At 35.6% G+C, this 24701-nt stretch overlaps 1 protein-coding gene across 1 annotated transcript; it reads left to right on the forward strand.

Annotated features, from left to right (window-relative positions):
* Window positions 1-7285: 7285 nt before the first annotated feature.
* six3a (SIX homeobox 3a) lies at window positions 7286-9569 on the forward strand. Its single transcript, XM_067385193.1, has 2 exons — window positions 7286-7977; window positions 9377-9569. Exons 1-2 carry the CDS (start codon window positions 7286-7288, stop codon window positions 9567-9569), a joined length of 885 nt encoding a protein of 294 aa, XP_067241294.1.
* Window positions 9570-24701: the final 15132 nt, after the last annotated feature.

Consider the following 24701-nt stretch of genomic DNA (forward strand, 5'->3'; position numbering starts at 1 on the left):
CAACTCTAATATCGATCAACTCTGGAAGTGGATCCTATCCAAACACGAGGGAAACATTATAACTGGGAGCGATGGGCTTTCCAAAGAAAATAAAATTTCATTTTGAATTGAAAAATCATACAAATAAGTCACAGATTAGACAATAAACCCCTGGCTGAAGCCTTGCACTATAGCTTCACTTTATAACATTATCAATCATATACATTCACATAAAATCTATAAATAATTAATTCTGTTGAAAGAAATGTAACTTTTCTGAAAGTATCATTATTTTTAGCAGACAATGTAAGCCTAAAGAGTTTAATAACAAACATAGCATCCTTTAATTTTCCAAAACCTCTCCAAATGACATTAATAGAAATAGAATGACCATTTTTGCAGCATCTGTTTGTAAGTAATGTAAATTTAAAAAATAATCAACTAAACCAAAAATTGATACTCGTTGATCTGTTAATATCAACACTAAGTAAAATACGTCAAAATAACTAAAAATACCTCCGTCTTCGTGAGGAACACACCAAAACTTAAGAGAGTTCTTTGTTTGTAACTTCCTGTTAGTGTCCCGTTAAAAAAAATCACGGGTTCACAAGTTCAAAATCTCAAAATTATTTTTCAGAATTTCTCTTTAGCTATTCGTTAGATACACTCGGCATATAAGGTATATCTACCTGTTGATATTTCGCGCGTCTCCTCAAAGTAGCGCCTTGTACCTGTCACAGCGATGTAGCGCATTTCATCTCCTGTAGCAATCCAGACGTCCTCTATTGATCTCTGTGGTCAAACCCTTCTTTAGACAGAAATCCTATTCGACAGATGCTTTTCACCCATGAATAACAAGTTCTGGATGCTACACTTTCAGTCACTGCCAAGTAATCATAAGTAGGCCTAAAAAAATATAGATGACTCTGTTCACCTCCTTGACTTAAACTTCTGACAAGGTAAGTTAATATATAAATTGCTAAAATAAATGAAAAGTGAAAAATTTTATAAGGAATTGTCCCAGGGCAGACCAAAATCTAGATCATGACCAATCAATAATACATATTTTGCATTGGTTGCATATGATTCATTTATTTATTTATTTATTTATTTATTTTTATTTATTTAATTTTTTTAATGAGTGAGTGAGTGAATGAGTTAGTGAGTGAGTTGGAATTACAATTGATATCAGACATAAGCAGAGTTTTAATACATGTTTACCAAAGGATTTCCTAACCTTTACAAATGAGAGCTTTTGTAGGTCAGCACAGGTCACTCAGACACATGAGCCAATGTTTTTATATTTATTCTTTAACCAGACTGGATTCATCACTGATGAAATATAGTAAAATGATAAAATACATGGGAAAACACATTACATGATGCCAATACAAAAATTAAGAATGAGCACCCTTATTAAACATATCATTCAAATACCAATACATAAACTAAAACATTCAAATGTGTCTAGTCAAATTCCAGGGGGAAAAAACATGATGTGAGCAAAACAAAATGCAATTATTATTTATCATTCTCGAGCAACAATCACTGTCATTCTCGATAACAGGAACAAAAACACGTCAAGCTACAATAGCAGGGCTTGTCCTATTTAAATATGCTGGTTTCACTCGTGTAATTTTTCAGTCACTTGACTTCCCTGTCAAATGAAGGACGAGGAAAAGGCTTATGTTAAACACAGCAGTTTAGGCGGAACAGGGAAAGACAGGTTGCATGGTGCACTTTTCCTTATCAAATGCTGCACTTTATTATATTATGAATTAAATAAATCTAATATGAATTAATTCTATTTAAAAAAATAAAATTGAGCCCAATAATAATAAAAATAAAAACTTTGGACATCTTTATCACTGTATTTTATCAACATTGTATGTAGTGAAATGTAAGCATTCATTATTTTAGTTTCCCTCGCATTTATGTTTAAAAGTTCAGCACGTCTATTTTTTGAACAGAAACAACATCTCATATATATCAAAATGGTAAGAACTTTTTTTTCTCCTCCAACATATTACTGTACTTTGGATGTATCGATGGATCCAATCCAACGTACAGTGATGTTAGAGACACAAATTATAATTTTAACAACAAATTAAATAATTCAATTACACAAAGACTCATTGAGCGTAGGAAGAATGAGTTAAAATGAAAAATCTTCAAATGTTCCACCTACATTTGGGTCTCATTTTTCCAACATGCCTAAATTGAATCATTATAGCATGAATGACTGAGAAAGAATGGACGGAGAGATTGAGCACAATTCATGAATGGATCTGCCCTTTCAGCGGTAGCTCAACTGAGGCGCTAATAATTTGCCCATGTTGACGATTTGCTCCAGATTGGGTTGTCTTACTAGGCACAGACCCGTGTTTCACTTTCTGCCAATTTAAAAGCTCTAATAGAAACCTCCCCGTAGACGCAAAGTGACAGATTGCCAGCGTTTATGAATTATTGTCGGGTTGCCCCGGGTCTTTATGACAGCGGCCTCAATGGTTATATCTTATCACTTTGCACCTGATCAAGACTGACAAAACTGATAGGGCTACCAATACGAAACGCAAAACAAGACCATACCCCGCCCGAGTAAATGACAACAGGATGTACTAAGGTTTAATTTAACCACGTCGAATACCTGTAGACTACAAGACTTTCAACTAGTTTTTTATGGAAAACATTAAATCAACGTAGTCTCTCGTTTAGCTTCTCTCATGTTTTAAACAATTAATTCGTTAATTCGAGAAATTCAAGTTTCACATCAGAATCTAATAGGCTATAGAACCAAAAGGCGATATGCAGTCTCAGGCTTAATCATGTAATGTTTATTTTCACTTTAAAGCACACGGTTTTAAACTCGTCAAAAGTTCTGTTGGTCAAAAAATCTGTTAATTTATTATGTTAATGTCAGTGACTGTACTGTTTCGTAAAATCATAAACATGATGCATCTAATATCTAATAACTAGGGTTTGCATGCCTCACAACAGTATTCGAAGATTTTTTTTTAAATAGCACATTTTCTAGAAATTCAGTCCATACAGTCATAATGCTGAATACCTTCTATAAAAACATCATCACTATTTTTTACATTATAAGTAATATTTTAAATAACTGAATATGCATTCAGTTTTAAACACTCTTAAACATTTGCATCAAGATTAAACACCTTGTTGCACAGTGCAAAACAAACAAAAAATCCCTAAATATCAAAACATTGTGTTAAAATGTGTAGATTGTGGTGGATAATCCTAAAAAGGTACGCTGTGTATAGAAGTAGGTTTGTGCAATTATAGCGATGAGGGGTTTTGAAGAATTAGTACTTTATCACTCACAGGCTATTGGTATGATTTTGATCCTGAATGAGGTCCTGAAATCAACATAATCAATTAAACAACAATAGAATGGATACAACGTAGCTATTTTTATACGAATATCTCCGTTACTCCCCCGACCCCCCAAAATACAGTGCACGTCCTCACCACCCACACCACGCACTATGGATTTGGGCCAAGCCAAAGCTCTGAGAGAAACCGGAAGAAAGAGGGCCTGCAGTTCCAGGCGTCCGGCTCCATTCACCAACGAAACCTCCAATGGGTTCATTAGAAGTAACGAGTTGACACAAGGTAAATCTAACATTGAAGCGCCATTCACTTGGTTTGCAGAGAACCCTCATTAAATGTCGCTAACAAGCCGTGCAAATGCAGTGATTGGACAGCTCCCGTATAACTCCGCAGACCTAGCAGGATGCCCACTTAATGAGACCACACAAAAAAAAGGAGGGGAGGGGGACATCTCTGTTGAAAATGGTGCTCGCATTTCGCCTCCCTCCCCCAGCAAAAAAAAAAAAAAAAAAAAAGAGAGAGAGAGAGAGAGAAATCTAAAATGTCATCGAGGTATCAGGAACTCTTAAATAACAACTACAAATAATGTATACTATAGCCAATGCAAATAAATGATTTAAAAATATGCTAAAATCAGAGAGTTCGATGAACAGCAATTACCCATTTTCTTTTCCAAATCACACATACCAAATATTTGTCACAATAAACATTTTTTTTTTTTAAATAATCCTGGAATTGTATCTTGGCTACCTACATAAGTAGGTGTGACATCGTATAGCCAGAAGTAATAAAACGCCTCCATTGTACTACCTACATTTAACAAGCCAAGCGGATTCAAAATACAGCCGAGGTTAAGACCCTGAGCTGAGCGAATAGAAAGGGGCATTTGCGCCCCGTCACGACGGCCCCACAACGCTGCAAGCTGCACTTGTCTTGCATGATTCACGGAGAGGAGAGCAACATCCCGGCAGAGGATGACAACTTCAAGAGCGATAAACTGGGAATATGCTTGGCTACTGAACGATGCTTGTTGTTTAATCTATCGCCTTCGCTTTATTATCTGTTGGTGTCTTTTACGAAGTCATAAACACTCTTAAGAACTTGACCAACTCTCTGGTGAGTCTCAGAATAATTAGCTATTTTTAAGATAATTGATTAAAACTTACAGGATGCAAAGACGTCCAAAATTGTGCAAGCAACACAAACCTCATAGCCACATTTAAATCAAGTCCGTTTTTGCAGTATAGCACCGGAAAACAGCAATAGATCATTTATAAATCTGAAACCATGAAAAACGCAAAAAGGAAAAAAAAAGACGAAAGAGACGTAACATAAGGGAAGAGTGAGCAACGGATCAAAATCGTTGGAGCCGCATCAAGTTTTACAACCCATGAGTTAGTTTAAGTAAAGAGGAAAAAATAAAACAAAACAAAACAAGAACAGAAAGACTCAAACCACCGCTCCCGAGAAGACAGTCAATCTCTTGATAGAACTCTGTGTTTCTGCAGCCGTCGCGTGGAGATCGATTTCCTGTTTGGCAAAGTGTAATGATGACCTAAGTGGATGTATAAAAACAGAATAAGTGTTTAAAATAAAATAAACCCTTTAACCGGAGAAGGCATTGTCCCGTGCCCTTTCCTCCTCAAACACTTGCATGCAAGTCCCAGACTAACCACTCGCACAAAATTACTCATGCATGCTAACCGCGTAGTTGCCAACATTGGTGGATGGGAGGACACATTTTCGTGTGATAAGAAATGAGAGCAAGTTTGAATCGAGAGCTATAAGAAATGGTTTACTTACCTTCTCATACGACCGAGCTTCTCAGTGATCTCTGGCATGCTGTGACGACACGTAGTTTTATTATGGCTCTTTCAGGGAGACAGTGAACTCCGAAATTACATGTTAAGTTTCAAACCCTTGATGTCACTTCACTTAAATGCTGAAACAAGAAACATGTTTAAATAAAATATGCTCAGCTGCGAAATAATCCACTGTCTATTACTTTCTTATTTCATAGTCTTTGTCAGCAAATAAAAAACAACTAAACGTTCATCTGTATTAAGGACCTTGCTCCCCGCTGATTTTGGCATAGTACAGAGCAATGGAAGCTATAGGGGATAAACAGACGATTAAACCAGGTGAATGAAGTTATTTGGGGATGCTAATGACTTGCTTAACGAAAACAAAGGCTATGTTAAACAAAGTGATTTTACGGCAACTTGGGACGTTCTTTCTGTTTTTAAGTGAGTTCCACTACATGACAGAACTTTTTGCAAATCACATTTGAATCAAGCCATGCAAACACTGATGTCGCCAAATAAAAAACCTGGGGAAATCCTGTATCATATGCCATAATTAAGAACATTTCTAAATGTTAAACAGCTTGACCAAGTGATTTTTAAAAACACAGTCAACAATGAAACAACACAGGTTATTTCCAGTCCAAAAAGCTTTCCAAAGGGACCACTTGAAGTGCCACTTGGAGTTACTTCACTTAAGTTTCCTGTGACAGAAGAACAAACAGATTTGATCCTGGAGACACAACGTGACCCAATACTTCTATTAAGATCTCTTCCCCGCCCCTTGCAGTAAATTTCTGTAAATCTGACATGGGTGGCTAATAATAATGCTACTGGAATAGGAAATAAAGTTAATACAATAAAAATGTTATCCCATTTACATGTATACTTATTTGATAAAATTAATTCAGTATCTGAAAAACACAAGTACCTGAACAATTCTGGAAATTGCATTCAATTATGCCAGCATTAGCTAAATTAGAGAATGTCTGGATGCTGCGGCGTTGTACACCTCATGTTCTCACAATACTGTCATTGTTCTTTATCGAGTGGACGCGTAAATTTTAACACTTACTAAGCACTGTGTAAATATAATGCAGCACAGACTCTTTTGGTGCATGCCAAGAAACCCATATCAACACGCCGCTGGAAGCTGAATCTCGTGGCATAGTTATAGATTATATCCTTCATTCTCGTGAAAAGGTCTTTCAAATTTTAACGACCTAAAGTAGCGCACAATATTATTTAACTATATAGCTAACTGCAAACATTTTTTAATCAAATAAAAATAAAAATGTGCATCAACGATCACGTGCTTTTTTCAACATGCGTGGGCAATGGGCCAGGGTTTGGTCTCTGAGCATAGTAAAGCATCAGCGGAGCCACAGGGATGCGCGTCCACTAGTAAACGGCTGTCACTGTGTGAGAATAGCATCGAAATGCGATCGAAATAGAAAAACGATCCGGGAGTTTTCGGCGTGCGATATACACAGCGAACAAATATGTTAATCCTTTTAGATATAAAATTCAATGCATGTTTTACGGCTAATGTTTTAGGCTATGGGTTTAGCGAGTCGGCGTAACATCCTCTCCAGCTTCATACAAGGCGCTAAAGAGTGAAATAGCCTATCTGCACCCTGTTGTAGATTCCGTTTTAGCGCTTCATTTAAATTCCCGTGTCCGTGACTGTCATCCCGAGACCCCACCCCTGCCTTCTCTCCCTACATATCTTCTTAACTTTAACGAGCCTCGTTAAGATCACAATAATATTCCACCCTCTAATTGCTCATTCCATTCAACAAATAGGCGAGACTCTGCTTCGACTTCACACGAGTCAAGGGAGGGAGGGTGCTGTTGAGATTGGAGTTCCTGATAACCCCCCGTGCTTGCAGCCGAAGTGGTGAAAGCCTCTACGTACTGGCTAATGATTGGCACGCTTGACAGTGATTGGCAGGGCTGCCATGACAACCCTACAACGACACCGAGAAGACCAATAGAAAAGCGAAACAAAATATTTCAATGCTACACTCACGGTGGATTTAGGGGGAGATATTATGAGGCTGGTGTCATTAGGCGATAGCTATTGAATCATTCAATCCGAATTCGTCGTTCTTTTTTCCTTGGCAAATTTCATTCTCTCTCAGGTCATTTCCATGGTTTTCAGATCGCCTTTAGAGCTTTATCCCTCTCATTTCTTCCTGCCAAACTTTGCTGATCGCCCTTTGCTCTTGGCGAGCAGTGCGCCCAGCACCAGGTCTCCCGAAGACTTGTCAATGTTTCAGCTACCGACCCTAAACTTCTCTCCAGAGCAAGTGGCGAGCGTCTGCGAGACGCTGGAGGAGACCGGGGACATCGAGCGGCTGGGTCGCTTCCTATGGTCGCTTCCAGTGGCGCCGGGTGCTTGCGAGGCGATCAACAAGCATGAATCGATCCTTCGTGCCCGGGCTGTGGTTGCCTTCCACACAGGCAATTTTCGCGATCTCTACCACATTTTGGAGAACCACAAGTTTACCAAGGACTCGCATGGTAAATTACAAGCGATGTGGCTAGAGGCTCACTATCAGGAGGCCGAGAAACTACGCGGGCGTCCCCTAGGACCGGTTGATAAGTACAGGGTGCGAAAGAAGTTTCCCCTGCCTAGAACCATCTGGGACGGTGAGCAGAAGACGCATTGTTTCAAAGAGCGAACGCGGAGTCTGTTGCGGGAGTGGTACCTTCAGGACCCCTATCCAAACCCCAGCAAGAAAAGGGAACTGGCTCAAGCCACTGGACTCACTCCTACACAGGTCGGAAATTGGTTTAAAAACCGGAGACAACGAGACAGGGCAGCGGCAGCAAAAAACAGGTCAGTCACGTTATGTATGTTTAGCATTCCATGAAAATGTTGTTTAAACACTCGTAATACACATATATATTCATAAATTAATTGTTGTGATATGTGAAAACACAATGTATTGTGTAGGTATTGCAGTAAATAAAGAATCAAATAGATTTTAGAGACATACAAAACAATGAGGGAGCAAGAGCGACGACATTTAAGTTGTGCCATGTTTAAGATGTTTAGAAAGTCTTAACTAGAGCATAAAAGCAAATTGTTAAAATGACCTATCATGTTTGTTAACGTGTGAAAAAGGCAATGGGAAAAAAAACCTGAAATAGCTGTAATAGCATACCATGATCAAATGGTCGTGATCTTCACATCAAAGCTACTGTGTGTTGCTTACACTGTTACAAAATAGCCTTTAACACATCAAATATTTAAATCTTGATTAAACAAAAACAAACTGATAATAAATACTACATACTAGACATAATACAAATATGGATAAAGCCTAATTGGAGGAAAAAACACTGTACGTATAGCATTTCTCTGTTGCAATATTGGAAAAGTAAAATCTACCCAAAGTAATTGTCAATGCAAACAGTAGTTTATCAAACAAGTTTTACTACATGAGATTGTAAATACAAATATTTGTAACCTTGCGAACACACAACATTGAGAAATAAATCGTTATTAATTATTCTAGGGACTAGTGTTTGTTATATATGACATTGTGCAAATTATTAGGCTAAATATTCAACTTCCCAATGTACTTCATATTTATATTACACATAACACGGCGTAAATTAGTTAGAGTGAGTTTTATTTTAGATGATTTAGCCTATTCAAATGTTTTTTGTTTTACTCCTAAACGCTAAATATTATTATGTATATTGGGAATGAAAAAGCAGCAGAAACTAAGTGCACTGGTGTTACTGATTTTTATTATTTAATGGATAAATCTACAAATTGCACTTGACTGGATGACTACACATCGCTAATAGAAGCAAGAACTATGACTTTTTGGTCATACAGCACACTAAGACAGCAATCTTTAACTGATGTCACCTAATTTTAACACAATGGAATTGAAAACAGTACTTATTTGTATCATTACAAGATACAAATATCCTAAATAGCCTATAAATAGCCTATGCTAATATTTTGGTGTGTAGACTTAATCGTTGTAGCAACAGGGCTTTTTGTATCGTATACAGCAGTAGCATCCACTTTATCACGTAGCAAATGTTTAGAATTCTTAGAGTTCTATTTTATCTAAACCGTTTTGAAGAACTATGTCTAATGTAGTTAATATAGCACAATAATTACATGATTATGGAGGCGCGTTTTTCAGTGAAAAAAAAAAAAGGCCTACAACTTTTATATTCTAATGGCATACCATTCTCTCACTTTTCTGCTATAGGCTCCAGCATCAAGCAATAGGGCAGAATGGCATGCGGTCCCTTTCAGAATCCGGCTGCACTCCACGCAGTTCGGCGGAGTCGCCATCAACTGCAGCTAGTCCAACGACCAGTGTTTCGAGTATGACAGAGCGAGTCGACACGGGCACGTCGATTCTTTCAGTAACATCAAGTGACTCGGAATGCGACGTATGATACGCAAACAGAGAAATATATACAGGAAAATGGACCTGAATAAACTTTATTAATTATCGGGGAAGATGAAAAAGGACCAATTGATATTACTATTATAAAAAGGAAAAGAAAAAAAAAACGTAAAAGCACGTGTTTTTCAAGCGCTTTCAATGGACCCCACACCTTTCCCCCACCCCATCACTTGCATGATATATATATATATAACTAAATATATTTTTTTCTTTCATTTTTTTGTATATGGGGAAATGCCCCACGTTTATTATGTCTACCAGGACCACCGTGAAGAGGGAATTACCAGAAACCGGTGTCCATCGCCTTTTTTTCTGTTTTAGTCCGAGTGACGACGAGCAGCCAGGATGCAATCCTCTTTTCCTTTATGTTCATCAGACAATCATTTGAGTCGTAAGCACCTTTTTACTACACTTTCTGTCACTGCCTATGTGGGGTACTGGTCAAATGTGGAACTGAATCGTTATGACTGTATCAGATTTTTATTTTTATTTCGAGATTTTATATTGAATTATGTATATCTTAAATAATGCGATCATTCTCCCAGTCTGTAATATATGTGTAGAAATAAGTCTGTAAATAATATTGCTATACCCATTCTCTTTTCTATCCCTGTTCACTTTTCTTGGCTTGGTGTCCCTACATAAACTATTCGTCAAAACGTAACTATTAAGTGCTCTAGGCGTTTTGTTTCTCTGTTTTATGCCATGAAAAGAACTCTTTAGTGACCATGAATTATCAGTCGAGAATAATGCAAAAGACAAAATATTGGATATCATCATCGACTGACCAAGTCTATTTCATGTTTCCAGTCCAGCGCTTATAATTCAATGTTACTTTCTTGCGTGCTTCTGTTAATGTATACGTTTCTAAACTGAAAATACAGTATTCCATTTTGTTATAAAACTGCATTATGTGTGTCATTTCCACAAATCATTTTCTATAGCCAACAGCAACATTTAAACTATTAGGCTATCTCTCCAGTTTACGGAGAGCATGGAATAAGTTTGTCACTCGTGTAACAAAATTCTTCAACATACACATAATTTGTAGTAGGCTACAGGAACTTTTTAAAACATAAAATTCGCTGAAACACGTTGAACATTCTTCTTTCTTTTTGTTAATATTCAGTGGCTAATGTACACAATGCAAAAATTAAGTGTACACCATTAAATTGACTAATCATGGTGGACTCCTCCCCTGGACCAGTGTCCCATTGTAGTCAACGAAACGGCTTTTCATTCCAAATTGAGCTAGGCAAGGAAGAAGCTACCTTTGGGCGAGTAGCTAACACTAACTCGCATTAACACACAGAAAACCATACAGAGGACGTTATTTAGAAGTTCAGTTAGTTTGCTCCAGAACTTTTACAGCGCACTTTAACAAACACAAACAGTTTATTGACGTAAATACACACTAAATGTAAATGTTATTATGGAGAATAGCTTTAGTAAACAATAAGACATGAAGCGTTAATTCGTGTCTCCGATTTTAGTTATCCAAATGTAGAGGAACATTGTAGATGTGACAAATAACTGTAGATGCACCGAAGACAAAACTAACCAACCTATATTGAACATTTATTAAAACCATTATTAGTAATTTGTATCATGGACTAATTCTGTTTAAATTAGTTAAAGAAACGCCTGTTTTATAAGTGCAACCATTAGCTGAGTTAACATTTCTTAGCTATTTTGCCCCTTATCATCTATCCCTCTTCCTCTCATTCCCGTCTGTCGGTTTTACGACAGATAACTTGGAGACTATACGAAAGCTGTAGTTTTAGCTCCCACAACCGCGATGGTAAATAAGGCTGTGTTTATTATTTCACTCACGTTCGTAATTATGTAGGGTGCTTTGTGTATGTCTTGTAAGTCATCTCAAGTCTAAATCTGAGCGACCATAAGGAAATACCCATTGATCCTAATGACACTTGATTACATAAAATGCTAAAATAAAGAAGCATTTGATTTGTATTCATTAGTACTTTTTACTTCTGAAGATCATCTGCAGAAAACAGATACGGACAATCAATGGCCGATGGAGCTCTCCAATCACTTTATACTGATCTTTATCATTCTATCCTCTCAGACTACATTAATTTATCGGCCGATATACGTCTTGAACATTTTTAGGACTGAAAATTGGTTTAGAGACGAGCAGTTTTCTTTAAACAGTAATATCAGTAGGCTAATGCTATTTGAAAAAAAATAACAGGTGGTAAAAACTTTAACGAGATTTTTTTTTAGCTATCATATAAGACATCGCTAAAAAAAAAAAAAAAACATACAATGGTTTTATATCTTGAATACATGCCTCATTTCTTTGCTTACAAACGATACTTTTCGCAGTTGCAAAGAGATCTGGGCCCTTATAAACTCAATACTTTGTACACAAAGATTAGCTATTAATTCAATAACATCTTCATATTATATATATATATATATATATATGATAACTTGAGCAACAATAGACTAAATAACATTTTCATACACATCCAGTGCCTAAACGTGTGTATTATATGGCGAGGGTGTCAAAAAGGCAGAATAGATTTTTTGTCCTGTTCCCATAACCTTAGACGCACAGAGACAAATGAATGCAATTGGACCGCAGACGGCAATAAGAAAAGATTGTACAGCCCTGTTTTTTCTCTGATTTCATCGGCTAACTGAACACAACTTTTCTATTCGTGTGTATTCATGCAGTTCTCAATGAGCGTCAGTTCCCTCTGACCCGGATTGAAAGCTTGGAGCCTCGGCATAGCCTGTCAGTGCAACCACTCTTGGCAAGACTGGGCCTTTCCCCTCCCGAAACAGTCCCCTTCTCACAAATAAGCACAGGACAAGGTACGTAGAGCTAGAATCCGTTAGTAGGCTATTGCCACTGTGGAAGCTGTGTATTAGGCGGAAGTGTGTATAGGAGTACAATGATCGAACCGCTATTAAATGTCTAAAAAACAATTAAATTTTATACGCATAATGATAGTTTCTGTTATTTAAAAGCTGAAAGTTATATGATTGTTCGTGTTATCCCATTATGGGGTAATAATTCAATCCAAAAAAGTAGGCCTATTCAGTAGCCTATTTTTAGATCACGTAGGCTATAGCTAAAATGTGACAAAAAACGTTGGCGGTAATTTCTACTTCAGACCTTTAGCTGCTCCTGAAGCTGCTCCTGCTCCTGACATAGGCCTTCTCACATCTCTAAGGTAATGTTACATCACTTCATTATTCTATATTTTACCCAACATAGACTATTGTTGAGTCCTTTGGATCAGTTCTATATATATATATATATATATATATATATATATATATATATATATATATATATATATATATATATATATTTTTTTTTTTTTTTTTTTTTTTGGTCGGCTGCTCGCGTCTTTCCTTTTGGTTAAAAAACTGTAATAAGGGCAGTGACTAACTACTTGGCTTTGTAGAGACAGCCACTTATTTATTTATTTATTTATTTATTTATTTGATAGAAAAAGTACACGAATTACCATGACTTCCATTCTGTAAAGTCGATTAACAAATAAAAAATGTAATAAATAATTTAAGGGAGCACTGCGAGTGTTGTTTTTGACCCAGCAGCCTGTGATGAGGCGTTCTGGCAAGCAGGATTAAAAACTGTAATTCTATTACAGAGTAATTTAGAGGTCACAAGAGGCTATGATACAGGATCAGCAGTAAGATCAGAGTGTAAGAGCCCGTTTGAAGGTTAATTCGGATGAGATCCAACGAACTGTGGAAAAATATTCAGATTTTTTGTTTCATCTCATAACAGCTTGTAAGGTTAAAGAAAAATAAACTTCCCGAATCATTCTCACATGTGGGTGGGCAGACTGACGGAGACAACATATAGCCTACCTACTGTGAGCACCTGCGTTCACATTCTATAAAACAAGTCCAACAGATAGGCTATCAGTAGCTATATGTACAAAAACAAACAGAAAAAAAGGCTACACATTTTACTATCAAATCTTTTTTCTTTTTTTTTTGTATCATGCTACACATTAGTTGCAGCTAAATGCAGTAGGCTAAAAATACACACACACAAAAACATGATTTATTTGTAATGTTATGTTCAAATACCATCAGCTATTCCCTTAATGCAGTAAATTTCGCGTACAGTCGTCAGTATTGCACTAAAACAACAACATAAGCTTATAATAATAATAATAATTATCATCAATGCGAATATTAATAACTACTGCGACTTAAACCATAATAACAAATTTTCAGCTCTAACAGGGAAAGCTTTCTGTGATTTGATGAAGCAGGGCAATTTAACAGGTGCACATAAAGACAAAATCGATAAGATGGGCTACAAGAAATAAAAATATCCACAATAACAGAATAGTAGTAATGTGAGTGTAGATTTAGCTGAGACCGGGAGATATTGTGAAATATCTGTTTTTTAAAGAAAGAGGCGGTAGGAAGAGAGAGATTTTGGTCTCATATTTTATACATCTAAACAATACGCTCAGCTCCAAGAACCGTGCCCTGCCCCAGCTCTTCGCGCTCCCGTGCTCTACTGGCCCGCCTCGACTCTGCCTCCTCAATTAACGCCGCTCCTATTGGAGCCCCGCTGCGCGCCAGAGCTCGACCTCACAGCCTCCAATAGTCCTAACCGCCTCCTACGGCGATTCCGCTCAACAATCATGAAACCATTTAGCAATTGACTCATTCTGTAAATAATCTTTGACGCACTAACAAAGACGCTATTCGAGAGGAGTGTATTAGCATGAAAGCATTTAAACAGATGTCATGTTAGCTGCTGGTGTCTTGGTTGCACATCATTTAGATGAACTGCAACTGGCGATTTTACTCACATTTATGCTCCAGAGGATAAAAAATAGATAGCCTATATTCAAATCTTTCTCTTTAGTACAAAAGCTATAGAACTAGAATGTAAGATGCAGGACCCATTTACAGACACTTACCTTATTAAGAAGCCTAAAAAATTAGGCCTTCGGAGAGAGCAATGACTTATTTTACAGACCTTTATAGATTTAGTAGTTCTAGTTGAATACTTTAATATATTTAGTAATTTATACTTACAGAGCTTATATTCTATAACTGCTATAGCAAAACGTGTAAAAAGTAAGCGTTGCATAGTTTACTTAACTGTTGTCTGAATTACTGAAAAAAAGCAAAAGATGGGTTTCACCTCAGCTTGAAACAGAACGGAGTAGGCTACACGTGATAGATGTGCATGCAGCTCAACTGTGTTGAAGTGGACGGAAGCGCGTCTCATATACTGGTTGATCTCGTATGCGTGTTACGCCATCTTGTGGAGAAAAGTTCGAAGCGTCCCTGTAGCTCGCGTCTTCAAGCTGTGAAAGAAAAACATTTTTTTTTAGAAAACGGTACATTGCAGGTATCCAGTCCACATGAACAGAAAATTGTGACTAATAGAAAAATGAAAAGCTACAAAATATGGTAAAAATTTGTATGCAGTTTGTTACACACGTTACATGTAATTACTATGTAATAACAGTAAATTACGCATAAATTATGCAGGTGTCCAGTCCACACGAACAAAAAATTGCGACTAATAGATAAATTAAAAGCTACAGGATATGGTAACAATTTATTTTGCAGTTTGTTACACATGTTACATGTAATTACTATGTAATAACAGTAAATTATGCATAATTACATGAAACGAACCCTAAACCTGACCCTATAGTATTTACATGTTGTTAAGTAATGTTATTTAGTACTTAAATGTATAAACCACTGTAACAAAGACATCTTAAAATAAAGTGTAAGCCCAAAAAATCTTTGAAATCAGATGTACAAATCAGTTATTTGAAATGAAGTTGGAGTTCAAACAGGGATAGCTCTAAATATACATCTAAAAACACCTTTTCTTTTGTTGTTACAGTTAAGATGTGCAGCTTTGGTTGAGCTTCTCTCCACTTCATGCCCTCACCGGGAGATGATGCTGAACAAGCACACTGTGAACACATCAATAATTAATCGTATGTAAGTCAAATGATGTTTGAACACTGAACTGGATTTCCATTTGTGCTAGATCACAGAGTTAGATGGCTCGGAATGTAATGGAATCCGGACTCCCTTGTTAAATTTTTACCACTGATACCCTGAATTTCTAAGGACCGAATGTAAAAATCGAAGGGCTTCGCTGGAGCGCAGCCTTTCTAAGTTAAACTACAGTGTAAGTGCCCAAACATTCTAATAATGGAAAGTAAAACACACTCTTAACTACAGGACCGTTTCTTGGATACCCGGCAGGGCTTTAAATGATCGCATTGCACTCTCTCTGCTTGCAGCATTGCCTTTCAATGTTTTTTTTTTTTTTTTTAAATAAATTTAGAAGTTATTTAAAAGGATAGTTCACCCAAAAATGAAAATTCTGTCATCATTTACTCACCCTCAAGTTGCTCCGAACCTCCGTGAGTGACTGATGGAAGTCAGTTAAAATATTTTCAAAATGTGTGTGTGTGTGTGTGTTCAGCAGAAGAAAGAAATTCATACAGGTTTGGAATAACTTAAGGGTGATTAAATGATGACAGAATTTTCCTTTTTTGGTGAACTATCCATTTTAAAAGAAGAAAGAAAAAGAGGCAGTCATTGAAAAATTTATGCATTCATTAGTATTCTTTAAATATACTTCATATCCATTTAATTTTGTAATTCATATTAACACATTAATTTCCTATAAGTGCTAACTTCTACAGCCATGGCCAAAAGTATTGGCAGTGATATACATTTTGTGTTTCACAAAGTTTGCTGCTATTTGTAGTATTTGTAGATTATTTTTTCACATGTTTCTATGGTATACTGGAAAACAATGATAAGCATTTCAAAGTTTATAGGCTTTTATTGGCGGCAAAAAAAAAAAAAAAAAAAAAAAAAAACATTCAGTATATGCAGAGAGTTAATATTTACAAGGTTGACCCTTCTTCTTCATAACCTCTGCAATTCTTGCCTTATTTGTGCTCGGAGTTGATCATAATTCTGCTTGTCCACTCGCCTTTTAATGACTGACCACAGATGTTAAGTTGTTAATGGGATTAAGATCTGGGTAGTTGCCACAGATCCAAAATTTCAGTGTAGTGATCTCTGAGCCACTTCATTATCACTACTGCCTTGTGACATGGTGCTCCATCGTGCTGGAAAAAACACAAATTATCACCAAATTGTTCCTGGATCTTTGGGAGAAGTTGCTCTTGTAGGATGTTTTGATAACATTCTGTACCCCTGGCAGTATTTTTAGGGAAGAATTGTTAGACAGCCCACTCCCTTGGATGAAAAACAACCCCACAATGGATGCTTCACTGTTGGCATGACACAGTACTCATGGTAGCATTCACATTTTCCTCACTGGACGATCGATTTTCCAGATGTCACAATCAGTCGGAAGGGCACTTAATTGGAGAAAATAACTTTGCACCAATCTTCTGCTGTAATCCTGTAATGCACTCACACCCACTTGCTGCCAATATTGAGCAGCTCTGCACTTCTTCACTTATGTTTATCCTCTCCTTGAAGTTCTTGATGCCCTGGTAAAAGGTTCTTTTAGGTGTAATATTCTTTGCAGCAGTTTCCTTGCATGGGAGGCCATTTTGATGCAAAGCAATGATGGCTGCATGTCTTTTTTTGGAGGTAACCATTGCTAACACAAGAACACAATGAATAGATGCACTTCTTCACTCCTTTTAGCAATCAGTCCAATCAGTCTTCAACAGTAAAATGCAAGTTTTTGTGATACAATTAATTTTCTAAAGTTCTGATGACTCTGCACAATAATCTACAATACAATGTGAATCAACACCACAACAACTGAAGCAGCAAACTGCGAAACACAAAATGTATGTCACTGCTATAACTTTTGGCCACAACGTCAGGTCAGGTAAATTTCAGTTAGTCACTTAGGCCACCTACTGGCCAAACGTGCAAAAATATTTAGTATGAAAACCTTTTTTTTTTTTTTTTTTTTTTTTGAACATTTGCTAAGAAATCCACATCAAGCTAAGTAAGGAGGCTGGGGAAAAATGTTAAAAATCAATGTTAATTGTAGATATAATAGGCCTATTATGTTATTATACATGTAAATGCTCATGGCCCCTTATGAATAAGGTTTCAAATTGAAAGTTCTAAACACCCAGATGGGTTAGAATGGGACTTACATGCCGTTATTTAAAAAAAAAAAAAAAATATATATATATATATATATATATATATATATATATATATATATATATATATATATATATATATATATATATATATATATATATATATATATATATATATATATATATATATATATATATATATATATATATATATATATAGATATATATATAGATATATATATATATATATATATATATATATATATATATAAAAAAAATATATATAAAAAATATATACAGCTATGGAAAAAAATAAGAGACCACTCCAAGTTCAGAAATCAATGTTAAGTGGTCTCTTAATTTTTTCCATAGCTGTATATATAGTATATGATTATTCACACCTGAGTAAGTCCTACTATAATATCCCCATGTTTAGGATCAAATAAAAAAAACATATGAGATCCGCTCACGTAATTCATCCACTGGTATGTATCATGAATTTTTTTCTTTGCCATGATAAAGGGTGGAGCTTTATCTTGGGTATGTGGATGTGAATGAGAAAGCCTCTGTTAGGGTCCACGCTCCAGAATAGCTCTATAACAGGGGTGCCAAAGACCAACATCCTTTTAATGGGGTTTAGTTAAAACCCCACTTTCACATACACCTGCCTGTAATTTTCCTGAAAATCTTAATAAGCTTGAGCAGATGTGTACACACTGATTCCCTATATATGTCTGGCAAAGACAAGGATCGAGGTTCACCATGTTGCGGTGGCCAAACGGTGGCCTGCTCGCAGCTCTTCGCTCCTCAAAGTGATGAATGGCTGCATCCAAAAGCAAGATACATCTGAATCCTATGATCGTGTCACATCCTGCCAACTGAAATACCTTCATCTGATTGATTTTTGAAGGCAGCATGGATCTATCCTTTTGTTTAGCTCCAAACCTAATCAAACACACCTGAAAAAGCTAATCAAGGTCTTCAGGATTACTAGAAAGTTACAGGCTGGTGAGTTATAAATAAATACTATTTATACTCATATTTACTTAGCATACCTCATATTCACATTCCCTTGCATTGTATGTAACATACCTGTACATATATTGTCTATTTTGTATATTGTGTATTTTTATATATATATATATATTTATATTTATTTACTTATTTTATTGTTATTACCAGTCTTGTTGCTGTCATTCTGTCTGTGGAAGCTTCTGTCACCCAGACAAATTCCTTGTATGTGTAAGGATACTTGGCAATAAAGCTCATTCTGATTCAGTTCTGATTCTTCCTCCAGGACCGAAGTTGCCCATCCCTGACCTATGATACTATCCTGTGAGTTAATTACATTTGATATAAAAAATAAAATGCTGTCTAAAATGTGGTTACTCACTTATACAATCTCCATATTAGCATATTACCCCAGTAGTGCTGTTGTGTTACTACATACAGTATATATACATATATATACACACAGATACACACACACACATATGGAATATATTAGGAATAATGTCAGGACACTACATAGTGTAAGCACTGTATGGGGTGTTTATTGTTTTTATTTATTTATTTATTATTTATTTATTTTCCCCAAAAGCAGTTGATATATGATGTCAGAAATGTTGGATTGAGAACCACCTGACTGTTTCAGAATCTTTGTAAAAATTAGCCTTTTTTTTTTTCTTTTCAAAATGTTAAATGTAAAAAAAACAAACAAACAAACAAACAAACAAACAAAAAACTTCTTATTCATGGGCAATGGTTAAAATATACAGTTTAACAGATTGTATTTCTGAATTAATTTTATTTGTATTATTTCTTACCATTTATTTATTTAACAGTAATAATAATAATTATAATAATAAACCCAGATGTGAAAGCAGCGGCCATATTGCTATTTATAACGCATATTATAGTCTGTACAGCATATTCAAACTATAAATTGGGGGAGCCCTTGCAGTACTGCCGCTGACTCTCTAGGTGTCGCGAACACCCCGTTAAAACCCCAGACAGGGTCATACAGCTTTCCATGCCTCCCTGAGAATAATTAAAGGGATAGAGTTCACCCAAAAATAAAAACTCTATCATCATTTAGCTACTCACCCTCAAGTTGTTCTAAACCTGTATGAATTTCTTTCTTCTGCTGAACACAAAATAAGTTATTGTGAAGAATGTCAGTAACCAAAAAGTTGATGGAACCCCTCTGACTTTCATAATATGAAAAAAAAAAAAAATACTATGGAAGTCAATGGAGCCCATCAACTTTTTGGTTACCGATATTCTTCAAAATATTTTCTTTTGTGTTCAGCAGAAGAAAGAAATACAGGTTTCAAACAGGTTTTTAAACCATTTGGAACAAATTGAGGGTGAATAAATGACAGACTTTTCATTTTTGAGTGAACTATCCATGGTCAGTGAAGGTGATTCATATTAAATTGTGATGAACAATAACAGTCAAATGCAGAGTGCAGTCAAAGTTACAAATGTTACAATGTTACAAAACTGACAATAAATTACATCGTGGTTCATTAATGGTGAACGCAATAATGCCATTTCCTACATTCGGTGTCAGAGTTCAGAATGACGTGCACCAGCAAAGTGGTCTGGTTATAGTCACCAATTTGTAAAAAGTGCGATGTACAGTAATTAAATTAACAACTATGTGTGGCATATCTATGGGTAAATCTGCTTTGACAAAACATTCATTTTACCTAGAAAATTTACTTTTGACATGAAAGAACGAATACTTTTCCCTTTTCCATCAACTGAGTATACAGGGAGGAGAGTGACATTTATTTGTTGGAAAAAACTCCTTGAACTATAGAGGAAAAGAATCTACAACTGTTGTAAGAGAGATAGAGAAGTTATAAAGGTGCAAAATGCTATGAGATCCTAAACTGTTATCTCATCAAAGAGTCAAGATGCTGATGGATTTGCATCCACTGCCTCTTAAACATTTTTGTTGGTTTGTAGATTTAAGTATAGCTGTCAACATTTGAAGTGGATCGAAAACATTCATCAAAGTTGTCATAAGAACTAAGTTGTCCTAAGAAGAATGTTTTAGGACAACTTTAATGAAAGGTTTTGATCCACTTCAAATGTTGACTAATGTAAATATCTTAAATCTATATCTAATATCTGTACTATTTTTATCCTTTATTTTGCAATTTATAGAATTTGTAATTTTCATATAAATCGTGTTCAGTGTGTTCCAAGTCTCTCAACTTGCCTACATAATCTCCAATGAGATTCGGACAAGGCTTGTGTACTCTGATGGTCAGTCCCTCTCTGGATGCCCAACACTTATTCCAGACAGTGAATGGAAAGAACCATCTTATCTTCCCCTTCCCCTCACAATGTTTGCTTTGAACTTTGTGGTTGTAGAAGAATACTTTTTAAAAAAAAAAAAAAACTTTTTTCTTGTATATTCACTCTTCTTTTTTATATGTGTCATTTACTCTCAAATGGGAAAATCTCACACATATTCTCAACAGATGTCAACAGACGTCTTTATTTTTCTTTATCAACAATTACTCGCTTTGCTGCGACCTAAACCTAAAACAACATAGGCGATGTTTCAGTCTGACAGCCTCTCTGCAAATACTCATTCGTTCACTAGATGGCGTCAATGACTATTGCGAGCACTAAGAGCTGAGTCTCATTCATGCTCTCACGCAGTCACTATTATTTTCGATGTAGTTTAGGTTGTAGCAAAGCAACCAACAAACAACACACACACACAGCATAACGTCCAAAATTTCAAGTTTTATCATCCTGGTTTGGTCCCCACAACATATAGGGAATACCCGGACCATACGCGCGCGCGCTCGTTTACTAAATCTAAATGGGGGCATAGACCTCTTTTATTTTTATATACAGTTAGTTTAACTAGCTTCTATATAAAATCTAGTGTTTTTATATTCAGCTAGTGTATAATACCCTAGTATTTATGCCTGGTTATACACTATGCTATATAACATAACTCTCTCTAACCTTAACAGAAAACTTTGTGTTTTTACAAATTTGTTTTTTACTTTATTTATTTTTTATACCGGTTTTACAAATGATGACGCGTCCCCAAAATTAGGTTTTGTCAGATTTAGCTCAATTCTGGGTTCATTTGTCCCCCCAGAAATAGTTAAACATACACATAGGCCTACTTCTTTCCAATGAGTATAGCAAAGCCACCTTGTGTCTTGAGATTTAGCATACACTTATGCTTCTGGAACAACCTGGGCTAGAAACTTTCTCTTCAGTTCTTGCGTCAAACTTACCAGCAGCGACCAGGGGTGGGGAATGCGTGCAGTTTCTGCGTTAGACGCTCAGTAACGCGTTTAGCTATAGCCTGCTATTTCTATGCGCCATGCGGAGTGCAGTGAATTAAGTTATGCAGCAAGAGTTTAGCTAAAATTGTGTTCAGCCTCCAGAGTATTAAAAGTAGGCTACTTAACGAACATATTCCTTATGGATAAAAGTAATAGTAAACGTTTAGGGGAAAATAAAACCAATGCAGGATGTGCACAAAACGCAACTATTTGATGCCCAAAACAAGTGAAGATGTTTCATATGTCTTATTTGTGTAAATATATCTGCTCTACGGGTAAAAGAATTGACACGTACGCCCCGGTTAAGACCTGATTTGTCATAGAAGAGACCTTGTCAGCTAGGAATGTGTCAGTGCCATAATAGAGAAACCTGCACCTGTAGAGTATAGCCTAAAAAAAGAAAGTATTTTTGCCATTAGAGAAACTCATTCTCTAGAACTCTTTATTAATTAACATAGGCTACATGCATAACGCCGAGTTGACAGTTATGTATTTCCAATGAGTAGGCTATTCTACGATTATATGTGAAATTTAATAATGTGTTAACTTTTATCACATGATTATTGTCATTTGATGATTATTACATGATCTTATAAGATAACTATCTGTTAACATCAGACAAGCCCATTCGCTTTTATTTAGGCTAAATTAGCTTACACAAGTCGTTTAATCACTACTCATAAAGTTCCATAAAATTATATATATATATATATATATATATATATATATATATATATATATATATATATATATATATATATATATATATATATGTTTTTTCAAGGAGGTTATTATATCATAGGCTTTCCAAATAGGCTATTTATGAGCGAGGTGAACCTGGATTAGAGCTATGTTAAATCCCGTGAAACAACAAAGAATAATTCTATAATATTTATCTACATTGTTTTCGTGATAATGCGTAATTTATTTATTTGTATCATTGTTCGTTTATATAGGCTATGTATGCCTATTCATTTATTTGTGGAGTACGGGAGTCATGAAGTTAGGCCTATCCAGTTCTGGTATTCAGGTTAATACTTAATATTGCTCTTGAAGTCCAAAATATAAAATTGTTGGCAGAATTATAAAAAAACAATGATAACATAAACAAATGCATGTTTAAACTCGGTGTATCGAATTATTTTTTTTGGTCTTGTCTTTCTACCAAATTCTACATGAATAACTGTCTTGAGTCAAACTTTAAACAATTACATTTTTAGTAGGTATTAAATAAAAATTAAAGAAGGTGTAAATGAAAAATGTGGAAGTGGAAAAAAAAAGTTTTTTTAAGCTGTCTAAAATAAAATAGTTTTAAAGGTTATAAACGACGAAAAGTCCTTTTTCAACTTTAAAGCAGGACAGGCTTTAGTATTTGACCAATACGCATGATTTATGCCTGTAGTTTAGAGCACCAACAATTTTAAATCAAGAAGCATTAGGCTACATATATAAACTGGATAGGCCTAATTTCATGACTCTCTATTTTCATTCATATATAGCCTATTAGTTTTCAATGAGACCGGACTATTTTGACAGAACAAGCCCCAAAAAATCTGTGTGTAAAGTCAGTGCAAAACCGCTGCAAACACAGCTTTAAAAAAAAGAAAAGAAAAAGAGATATCAGCAACGAGAGAGGTAGTGAAGGAGACTGGAGATGGAATGCAACTAAAATTGCAAGACTGTTAAACGTCATCTCCTCATAAACAAACTTTCCAGCATTAACTCAGAGTATAAGATTGCATTTATAGCGTATTAGCCTCATACTGAGAGAGCTTTTCTTAACATCTTATGCCCGAATTTTTTTACGACCTGTCCGCCTCTTTAAAAGCACGCATAACATAGGTTATATGCAACGTTAGGCATTTGTTGATTTCTAAAAAGGACATGGACAACATTAACCTATAGTAGGCTACATAAGCTATTCTCTGGGGATACAAAACCTTGTTTTTTGAGAATGCAATACTGCAACAAACATGCTGTTTCATATGTTCATGGGGCTGCTCCAAATAATTGCTACCATCTTGTTTGAAAAAATAAAGAAATAATTTGCATGTGAACACAGGACTGTTGTAAACTAATGCGATCCCGCGTACACTAACGCATTAATTAAGTACCAGATAAAATACTGTAAACATGCAGATTTATGAAAGTAAAGGCTAACATTTACATTTATGCATTTAGACGCTTTTATCCAAAGTGACTTACACCCTAAACCTGTAGGAAATAAAGAATTCAGCTCCCTTTTGGATGAGTGTTTACAGATTTGCCTATAACAGTTTGGTTAGCCTTTATTACATATTGGGTAGTTATAAACTTCCGGAGAACTGGTTAGAGTGTTAATATTATATTATATCATACTGAATGTTGAGCAGTTCGTGTTACGGCATTGTTAATAAAAGAAGAGAAGTTTCCTGAATTCAAGTTTTTGCAAAATATTTTGATGTTGTGAAAGTACGTCGATAAAAATCGATAAACTTTACGATAATTTGGATTCACATTCACTGACCATTGAAATGACTATTTCACGATATCACATTCACAAACTGCAACTGAATGGCCCACAACTAAATCTTTCACTGAGTAAATAATAATAATAATAATAATAGCAAGAAAATGTATAGCTATAATAATAAAGTGAAAACAAGTAGCTACACAAAATGTAGCTCATATCTATCTATC

This window comes from Chanodichthys erythropterus, chromosome 5, assembly GCF_024489055.1.
Source record: "Chanodichthys erythropterus isolate Z2021 chromosome 5, ASM2448905v1, whole genome shotgun sequence".
Lineage (NCBI taxonomy): Eukaryota > Metazoa > Chordata > Actinopteri > Cypriniformes > Xenocyprididae > Chanodichthys > Chanodichthys erythropterus.

What these genes read in the sequence shown, in the direction of transcription:
- six3a (XM_067385193.1), top strand. Translation starts at nt 7,286, where the DNA reads ATGGTTTTCAGATCGCCTTTAGAGCTTTATCCCTCTCATTTCTTCCTG. An exon ending in GCAGCGGCAGCAAAAAACAG is followed by an intron (nt 7,978 to 9,376) that starts GTCAGTCACGTT and finishes TTTCTGCTATAG; the next exon opens with GCTCCAGCATCAAGCAATAG.